This window comes from Cyprinodon variegatus, unplaced genomic scaffold (genome assembly GCF_000732505.1).
Source record: "Cyprinodon variegatus isolate N-32 unplaced genomic scaffold, C_variegatus-1.0 Scaffold421, whole genome shotgun sequence".
NCBI classification, from domain to species: Eukaryota; Metazoa; Chordata; class Actinopteri; order Cyprinodontiformes; family Cyprinodontidae; genus Cyprinodon; species Cyprinodon variegatus.
The window spans coordinates 466971-477327 of NW_015150874.1; the positions used below are offsets into that span (position 1 = coordinate 466971).

The 10357-nt window shown below is 35.2% G+C and overlaps 2 protein-coding genes across 4 annotated transcripts in view; both read left to right on the plus strand.

Moving 5' to 3' along the window:
* Positions 1–1049: 1049 nt before the first annotated feature.
* On the plus strand, positions 1050–7519 carry dck (deoxycytidine kinase). The gene is made up of 7 exons (XM_015388360.1): positions 1050–1249; positions 1553–1668; positions 3277–3470; positions 3689–3836; positions 3950–4065; positions 5527–5626; positions 7285–7519. The coding sequence occupies exons 1-7, from the start codon at positions 1159–1161 to the stop codon at positions 7309–7311; spliced, it is 792 nt and encodes a 263-aa protein (XP_015243846.1). The 5' UTR covers positions 1050–1158; the 3' UTR covers positions 7312–7519.
* A 1651-nt stretch (positions 7520–9170) lies between these two features.
* The window catches only part of LOC107093366 (electrogenic sodium bicarbonate cotransporter 1-like), a 46063-nt gene continuing 44876 nt past the window's right edge, over positions 9171–10357 (plus strand). For all 3 annotated transcript variants that reach the window (XM_015388380.1, XM_015388381.1, XM_015388382.1), the window contains exon 1: positions 9171–9483. In XM_015388380.1, the coding sequence (XP_015243866.1) occupies positions 9464–9483 (20 nt within the window). In that variant the 5' untranslated portion in view covers positions 9171–9463. The remainder of the gene's footprint in view (positions 9484–10357) is intronic.

Genomic DNA, 10357 nt, shown 5'->3' on the forward strand with positions numbered 1-10357 from the left:
TTTTGGATCAAAATGAAATGGCAACACGAAACACGTAATGGTCAAGTTTACAGAATGATTTTTTTAGGGCTGAAATGGTTCTTCGGATTATTTGGGATTATTAGATTTATGATGATCTTTAATTTAGTAAGTGATTAATCATAACTGGAGTACAGATACTTTAAAAAAATATGTTTATCTTACAGAGCAACTCACTCAAAGCAGTAATTACTCCAACATGTTTTTTTTAAATGTTTAAAAAGTTTTTATTTTGTTCTTTAAAATGCTCTTACCATAACTTCTGAAGTGGAATAGGTTAAGTTTCCCCTGGTTTAAATTCTGTAAACCAGGGGAAACTTAACCCATTGGTATTTTATTCAAAATGAGAAAAAATTACTTTTGCACCTAAAATCCAGCCCATACTGATTTTTCTACAGTCACAGCTGCACATTTGTGCAATTATTTATATTAAGTTTAAACTAAATATAGGGAGAATATATTGATTAATGATGGGATTTTGTCTGCACTTCATTTAAGTATATTAAGTCACAATTCTTTTTTTTTTTAAACAAGCGTCTTTTGATTTTTTTTTAGTTCATAATTATGCACTACTTTTTTGTATAATTGTTGAGTTGTGATAAAGCCAAATAAAAAAATATCTGGCCACAGGTTTGCATTCATATGGGGCGGGGAGGTGAAGCAGAAGTTGGAGTGAGTTGTAGGAAATATTTGGTTCAGAGAAACAATTAGGAAACTTAGTAATATGAAAAGTAAACTTGACAGTGTTGATTTACTGCAAAAGGAATCAGGAAGCAGAGGATATCAGGTTATATTGGAGTTTTTGAAACAGATTAAATGTATAACAGGATATATATATATTTTATTTTTTTTTATTATTTTTTATTTTTTTTTTGCCATGCGATCCACACTCCTTACCAGTTGGTGACAGTAATGCTCACCTAACGTTTTTGCAAACCGCCATACAAATTTCAAGAAGAAGAAGAAGCGGAAGTAGGAGGGCGAACAGCTGCTTCCGAGGATCTGAATGACACGCCCACCACTTCCGGTCTCTCACCGCCAAAATTGAAACAACAACGAGTCTCCATCAGCTGCAGCTGTACCCGCAGTGCTCTCCTTCATTTTTGGCCTGTTTTAGGTGCAAATACTAAATCTCTAAAGATGCCTTCCATACCGAAGAGACCCTGCCCCGACGCCATGAATGACTCCATGGAGAAAAGAATAAAGCGCATTTCTATCGAAGGAAACATTGGTAAGTGCAGCTGTCAAAGAATAATAAGAATAAAATAAAGTCTTAGACAACATGACTTACCATTTTTATTAGTGCATATTAAAGTATTGTGGCAGGTGGTTATAATTAGTTTCTATGTTTTTCGGGCGGTCGTGTTACTTTGGATCTAACGATGTTTTGCCGCCAAATTATAGTCATGCCCGCTTAAATTCACTTCTTGCTTTATATATAAGGCCGATTGCAAAATTTTGTGTCGCAGTTTATAATTATATTACATTGTATGACCGTAACTGAATTGAAAAAAAATATTATTTTGGTGTGCAGCGGCGGGGAAGTCTACTTTTGTGCGCCTTTTGGAGCAGGAGAGCAATGACTGGGAGGTAGTACCAGAACCGATCGCTAGATGGTGCAACGTCCAAACATCAACCAGCGACTTTGAGGTATGTCTTCACTATAGAGGACCAATCCTGCCAGTAATACAGTAATAAATAAATGCTTAAAAAATGAGTATACAATTAATTGACCCCCAAAATACAATAAACAAATAAATGTAGGTAGAGATTAAATTATACAGTATAATAAATAATGATATATAAATACATATAATAAATAAATATTTAAAGAAATGAGTATTAAATAAAGTCAAAGAATATATAGTACAATTAATAAATAAGGTAATTATCACAAAGACAAATAAACAAAGAAGCTAATTAAAAGATATATATATGTATATATATATGTCTCATTGTATATTTTAATTTCTACCTTCATTTATTTGTTTAAGGTATTTTAGGGGGGCAATTAATTGTATGCTTATTTATTTTTGGAGCATTTATTTATTTCTGTTTTTATTTTTAATTATGGCAGGATTGGTCCTCCATATTTCACGCATAGTTACTGGACAATCAGTGGGGGGGGAAACCCTACTTATCTAAATTATTTTGTGACTATTAAGCCTGCACTATAAGAAGTGAAGGCTCCTTCAGAGAGCTGCTGAACCCCCATTTGACCATGTCTGCATAACAGGGAAGGTCCTCAGCTGTATTTAGAGCGCAGCTGCCATCTGTCCACATATCTGCGCTGGTTACAGTTAATATGACACACCCAAGGGAAACAGGTGGTTTCTGCACAGAAATGCACACCTGCAGCTCAAGCCTCCTGCTTTGACATGCACGCATAGTGGTCTGCAAACAGACACCGATCAGACAGGTTATAACCCTTGATTTCTGTACTTTTTTGGTTAAAAAGAACCGAACTGTGCTGTTAAAGTGGAACAGGAGTGGGCTACGGTTATAAAAATTGGCTAATTTTATTTCATATTTGTAAAAAAAAAAAAATACACTTTATTATTTAAGCTTTAAGCTAAAGTTAGAAAATTGTCCAATTTGACAACAATGAGTTTTTAATTCTGCTTTGGACTGGTGCACATGCTCCTTCATCTAGTATGGCGCCATCTACAGCCTAGATGTAGGAACTCTGTTTTTAAGCCCAGGTAAAGCTTTTTATTGACAAAAAAAATAACAATTTGTAGACAAGGGGCTGAAAATTGAAGAAAAAAATTATAAATCTAACTGGGTAGAGATTTATTTAAATAAAAAAGCAGCAAATTCTGCAGTGTGAAGAGGTAGATTTTCCACTGAAGGTTGGGGTTGGGTGACCTTATTATAAAGGTTATAAGGTTTCATGAAAGTCAAAAAAGCCCATTGATAGCAGAAGTTAATATTAAACTTATTGATGTTATCAGTTGATTTCAGTTATCAACAAATGGTTATAAAGGGCTATAAAATAATATGCTAGGACTATGATGTTGTCCTTTGCAACCAGGAGACTTTTTTTTATTGTCTTTAAACTCATCCTTTAGCTTCCTCACAGGTGCCTCTTTCTTCTGCTGTCATTCATTACCCTGACTGTATTTAAGGGCATATTTACAGTTCAACCAGGGTCAGTGGTCATTTGAGTTAATATCTCTTTAAGTATAAAGTGGGGAGGGGTGATTATTTAAGTTACCTGAGGAAAATTCTTCATTCAATCTTGGTTTCATTCTTAAGGAGCTGACCACCTCTCAGAGGAGCGGCGGAAACGTGTTGAAGATGATGTATGAAAAGCCGGAGAGGTGGGCATACACCTTCCAGAGCTACGCCTGCATCAGCAGGGTGCGTGCCCAGGCCAGATCAGCCAACGGCAAGCTCCGAGAGGCCGAGAACCCTGTGTTGTTCTTTGAACGATCCATCTACAGTGACAGGTATCGGGGTGTAAACAATGAGTAGTTTGATTCTGATCAATAAAACTTGTGACTTTTTTTCATCCAAGTTTTAAAGATGTGTGGCTAAATTGTGTCTGCTTTATTTCTGCAAGGTTTCACCAGCTTTTCTTAGTATGTGCTACATGACGTGACACATACTAAGTAAGAAGAATGTTTCCTGACAGGCATTCCGGCCTCATGTGTTCTTTATGTTTCAGGTACATATTTGCAGGCAACCTATATGAGAGCGAATGCATGAATGAGACGGAATGGTCCATCTATCAGGACTTGCATGGCTGGCTGCACAACCAGTTTGGCAAGCACATCGAGCTCGATGGCATCATTTACCTCAGAGCTTCTCCAGAGGTACTCTTCCACCCACTGATCGCTCTTTTACAAGTCAGAAGGAATGCTTGTTGAATGTTTAAACTGGTGTAAACAAATGAGATCATTTGCTCCTGTATCCTGCACATGTTTAGAGATGCTTGGAGCGACTGCACACTAGAGGAAGAGAGGAGGAACAGGAAATCCCCCTGGAATACCTGGAGAAGCTCCACTTCAAGCATGAGAGCTGGTTGCAGAATAAGACTATGAGGTGGGTTGCTTGGTGTAAAGCACCTGTGAAAATCATCGGTGCATCCTGATTGTTTAATTACTATGAATGGGCTTGCGTTTATTCATTTTGGGAATGAACAGTATCTTATTTACTGTCACCGCCCAACTGCCTCACATTTGAGGGTACCAGAGTTCCACTAGCTGCTAGGGGCCATTATATTTGACCAGCAGGGAGTCGAGCCTTGAAAATCCTTTAGGGCACTCAGAGCATGCAAATGGATTAAACATAATGACCCCCTCATGGCATCTCTATAGTTTCAGAGTCAGCCTTTTAGATGTAGGGAGGTTATTTTCTACTTATTGACTTTAAACACTACAGATAAGAGCAGTAATATCTTAAAGGTACACTGGTAAATGATAGTTGAATTGTTAGCTAGTTTGAAGAACCCAATAGATGGAGAAGTAACTGGTTGGCTTATCCATGTGAAGGTTNTATATATATACACGTTTTTTATGTACTACCTATAATCTTGTCACTAATTGGCTCTTAGACCTGCATTTTACAAATAATAATTCCCTCTTATACCACAAACATGTAAGAAGGCTTCTCAAAACAGAATTATGCAACACTGCAGTGGCTTTGAGTTCAATATTTGGATGGAAAGTCATAACAGGGTTTCGCATAACTCAGAAGATGCTTGTTGAGCAGTTTTCTGTTGATTGTAAACATGGAAACGTTGAGGTTTCTCCTGAAATTAAAAGCCGTTTGTTGAGCTAAAACAAGACTGTGACGCTTTCAATCAAGAAGATAAGAAGTGAATGTTGATGTCATCTGATAACTTTTTTTTTTTTGTTTTGGTTCTTTTTCAGGTGAAGGAGTTCTTGAGCACGTTGTGATGGAATAATGTTAATTCTGCCAAGAGGAAAGCAATTCGTGGAAGATTAAGAACAATGAAATACCCCAACATGATCACTTCTTTTTTTTTTTTTTTTTTTTTTTTTATAAGCTTGATTTTCTTTTATTTACCTGCAAAGAGGAAAACCCACTGCTGCCTGTTTTAAATTGGTTAATATTTTCTAATCTGTTTTGTATTTAAATCACGTTTTCTTTGGTTTTCCACATTACACCCTGCTTTGTGATTGACATACATGTTTTTTTATGTAAGTTTAAATTTGGTTTATCAAATCTGATCATAAACTGGGCCCTGATGCATAGAAAGCACTTTAACTGCTATTTGTATGTCAGCAGGATTAAATGAACATAGTTAACCACTAGTGATTTAAAGAATCAACATTTTTAAGTGTTTGTCTTAAATGTATCTATTTTTTTTTTTTTAGTTTCATTTTTGATTTTGTGTAGAAGACATTATTTTGGCTTAAGGTTTTATAAAGTGTTATACTTGTAAATTTGAGCTGGGAAAAGCAGGTAATCCTGATATAAAAATGTTCCTGGAGCCGTGGGTGTGACTAACTAGATGACCTTGATGGTCTGTCCTTGCAGCATGGAGTTTGAGTACCTCAATGATGTGCCTGTACTGACCTTGGATGTAAACGATGATTTTAAGCAGAACGATTCCAAGAGTGGCGACATGATTGAGAAGGTAAGTCGGTGTATTTTTACAGTACAGGAAGTAAGAACGCAAAATATTGTGATACCAAGGGAACAGAACAATTTTTACACGCTGATTAAGAATTGGTCACGTTGTTCTTATATTACTGTCAGGATCAGTCAAAACAGGAAGTGGAAGACTAGACCTGGTAGTAACTGGATGTCAGCATTGCTCACATTCTGCTGCCGTTTGCTCTTTGGAGAATGTCATGATGGTTCCTACTATAGCGGTTCCTTTTTTTTTTCGTATCACCTTAAGAAATCAGCAGGCATTTCAAAAAGGACAATAAGCAAGACTGAATAACATTCTTAAAAAAAAAAAGATGCTTAATAAAAACTAAATTAGCACATGACTAGAAAAAAAACTGTTAGGTTTAGTGTATCTTATATATAAGATACACTAAATAAGTATGTATGTATGTATATATATATATATATATATATATATATATATATATAAAAACTAAATTAGCACATGACTAGAAAAAAAACTGTTAGGTTTAGTGTATCTTATATATAAGATACATTACATAAGTATGTATGTATGTATGTATGTATGTATGTATGTATGTATGTATGTATGTATGTATGTATGTATGTATGTATGTATGTAGGTACATATGTATGTGTGTCTCTGTATGAAGACAGCCCAGGATACATACAAACATGTGTTGTTACAGGTGCCAATCTATCTGTCTGTCTGTCTGTCTGTCTGTAAATCCAACACATAAAGTATTTTACATAATGTATGTATGTTTGTAAGTATGTATGATTCCAGATTCCAGAACAGTTTCTTCCCCGCTGCCATGGTGAATGTTGTATAAAATGGGGTTATTAAAAAAAAGACTTCAACTCAGTCGTATGTTTACATTTAACACTGCTGCTCACCTTTTATCACTGCTGCACTTTCAAAAATAAAAATGTCTTGAGAGCTGTACTGAACGAAATTTATTTTTGTAATGTATGTATGTATGTATGTATGTATGTATGTATGTATGTATGTATGTATGTATGTATGTATGTATGTATGTATGTATAAATAAATTATTTTCACTCAAACAGTTTGCTTCAACTATGAGTTACTGGAACATTGAATTTTCCCTTTGGAATTAATAAATTGCTTGAATCTGCATTGAAATATATGAATGTATGGAGTTCAAATTGAAATAAATAAATAGATAAAATTGCATGATAAAAGTGATTTTTACCTCCTTAATAATAAACTTTGGTAAACAATTTTTTTGGCATCACATATGTCAATCAGTTTTCATANTATATATATACACGTTTTTTATGTACTACCTATAATCTTGTCACTAATTGGCTCTTAGACCTGCATTTTACAAATAATAATTCCCTCTTATACCACAAACATGTAAGAAGGCTTCTCAAAACAGAATTATGCAACACTGCAGTGGCTTTGAGTTCAATATTTGGATGGAAAGTCATAACAGGGTTTCGCATAACTCAGAAGATGCTTGTTGAGCAGTTTTCTGTTGATTGTAAACATGGAAACGTTGAGGTTTCTCCTGAAATTAAAAGCCGTTTGTTGAGCTAAAACAAGACTGTGACGCTTTCAATCAAGAAGATAAGAAGTGAATGTTGATGTCATCTGATAACTTTTTTTTTTTTGTTTTGGTTCTTTTTCAGGTGAAGGAGTTCTTGAGCACGTTGTGATGGAATAATGTTAATTCTGCCAAGAGGAAAGCAATTCGTGGAAGATTAAGAACAATGAAATACCCCAACATGATCACTTCTTTTTTTTTTTTTTTTATCAGTTTTCTAATGATCTGACAATTTGCACTGGTTTTACTGTTGCTTTGCTGTTTTTACTTTATTTATGAAATTATATGCATGGTTGTCAACCTTTTTAATAAAAGCTTTACCCTACCAAAGTGTGTGTGTGTTTCCACCTTCTGTTCACCCACATGTTGGTTCTGGTGTTTGAAATTTTTACAGCACCTTAACAGATTATCTGTGGGGTTAAGGGTAGATAAGTTTATCCACTCAAGCACATTTATAACATCTCAATAAACCAGGTATTTATCAGACTTTTAATCACACGATAAGTTTAATAGGCTTTGGCTTCACCAATCTGAAAAAGCTGTGGTTTTCCATATATTGACACCATTTTCTAGCACACCTTTTCCTTCCATCTAATTTTACATGTATATCCTTCCATGCAGGGCCCTGAACAGCCTTCCTCAAGCTTGGTTTCTTATATTAGAAACATGAACCAAGAAATATGTCTGAAGTTTTTAATTTGAGTTAAAGATTAACAGTTTTCTAGGCAAAACAGATTTTATTCCTATTCCCCCTTGTATTGTTTTGCAACAGGGCCATTAAATATAACAAGTCATTAAATTATTATTTTTGAAATTAAGGCTTTAATTGGCATTCAAATTCATTAAATGTGATTATCGTGGTATTTAAAATGCACTAAAAAAGTTTATAAAAACAATTTCCTCCGATATACTGTCCCAAAATTTGCGCCGAACTGCTTACGGTTGATCGTAAAGCCGTATGTTCGGAAAAGAAGCTCGAAGCGGAGAAAAAGCTAGAGAATGGGAAAATACTAATTTCAACAAAAGCGGATGGAAAACAAGGAATTCGGGACATGGCTGCAGCCTGTCGACAGTAAAGAGGATTTTGCTGTGTTTATATATATATATATATATATATATATATATATATGAGAGTCATGGGTACTTGTTGATGGCATTAAAATTATTTCTAGGAGCATTAAAAAGCTTTAAATTAGAGTTACTTATTCTGGAATAGAGCATGTTCAAGTATCACTTAAAAATGCAATCAGTTGACTGTTCATACTCCACAAAAAGCACAAAGAAGTTTTAGCCCCCCACCCATTTGCCAAGAAAAAACCATTTTTTTATTATCTTTCTAAACATTCAGTAAGATTAAGGTCTATAAAACTTATATATGTTTCATGCATTTCCGAATAAAATAGTTGTAATTTAGAAATGAATGATTATAAAGCCTAACCTTATTTTGAGGCTGGTCACCCCTCAGTGTGTGCAGCCCTGGGCAGAGAGCCATGTGGTCCATAATAAAACTTTTGACTTAAAATTGATTCCAATTTCCTGAGGTGCACCTATAGTTCTAATAGAAGGTGTCGCCAGTCTTAATTCAAACCCTTTTATCTGATTATTCGACCTTTATTTGGAGCAAACAAGATAATAAAGCATTTACCTTTTTATTTATTTTTTACTTTTATTTATTTTTGTTTTTACAGTCATTAGAATAATAGCCAAAATAAAGTCTGGTTTAGAATAGGATGTAATATAAATCTCGGTCCCCTCCATGATATCTTATATCCTTGTTTGTCCAGATTTATGTGCAAAGAATTGAAACAAAGCGCTTCCAAATGCCGGGAAATTAAATTGATTAAACAATAGAGGAGCAATTTGTCAAGTAGAGGCATCTGGAGCGCCACCCACGAGTGACCTCCGCCCCCATCCGTGGCGTCACGCAGGAGGAGGGAAGGGACGTTAAATATGGAAAACAGACACGCAGTCCACGGAGACTCCACGCGCCCACGACGCTCCGCATTTCCTCAGCGTGTCGCTCCGGGACGAGCTCAGCCAGATAATGAGGATTGCGCGTCCTGCTGCGCACAGTTTGGTTCATCGAGTCAAAGAGATCATCCCCGCCAGATAGCCGCACTTCTTCCCTCTTTGTTTGCTTTCATTAGATATATATTTATATTTTTGTTTCTTAAATAGAAAAGGAAAACAAATAAAGCAACTGGAGGTGACAAAAGTCCACCGAGTACAAAGCTTGATCATCTCCGAGGAGGAAACTTGTCGCCATGAGTTCCGATAAGAGCAAGTAAGTTTACAATCTGTTGCGTTTTTAAGAGGAAGAACTCCGAGTGGAAAGTTTACGCGCACATCTGATCCTCATCCAGGTTATTTAACAAGTAAATATCAGATATTCTGTGATTAATTATAGAGCTTTGACTGTAGTCTGTCTTATACCTGAGTAAAAAAAAGCGTGGGTTGTTTAACAAACTAAGAGCGATCGAAGGAAAAAAAAAGTATTTTGGAAAAAAGTCCCCTTAGATAAGCCAGTGTTCCTTCACCGCTATGCCTATGAATGGACTGTAATCTATTTTCCAAGAACCTGTCACTATCAATTAGAAAGACGCAGCGATGGATGGATCATCTGCTCTACATCTATGAATCAAGCAGTGCGCGCGCCTCACTGCGAACGCGCCTTCATATTAGATTTCAAATCTTCTATCCAGATTTTTATTTGAGTCATTAAAAAAAACAAAACAGATTTGATAGTGTGATTTTAAACATCCATACAATAGGGTATAACAGTCTTATAATAAAAGGCAGTTAATAGTTTAAGACAGGAGACACTAGAAGTAAAGCATCAGTGGCGGTTCTAGACCAAATGTACCAGGGGGCCAGGAGGGGGCCCAGCGTTTTTTCATGGGGGCACAGAAAAGCCTGGAATAAAAAACAGGCTTAGGGATTCAAATATATTATTAATATTATTAAGAGAGTTGCATGAAGTGAAATATCTATTCAATTAGGTTTAATTAAAATTCTGTCTTATTAGGTCAATATACATTCATAATTTAGGAAGTTTACGTAATTTTTGCTTAATTTAAGTAAAATTACTGTTCTCTTTTTTTATTATAACATTTTTATTAGTCTTGTTTTTTTAGTAAAAAAAGAAAAAGAATAGAGAA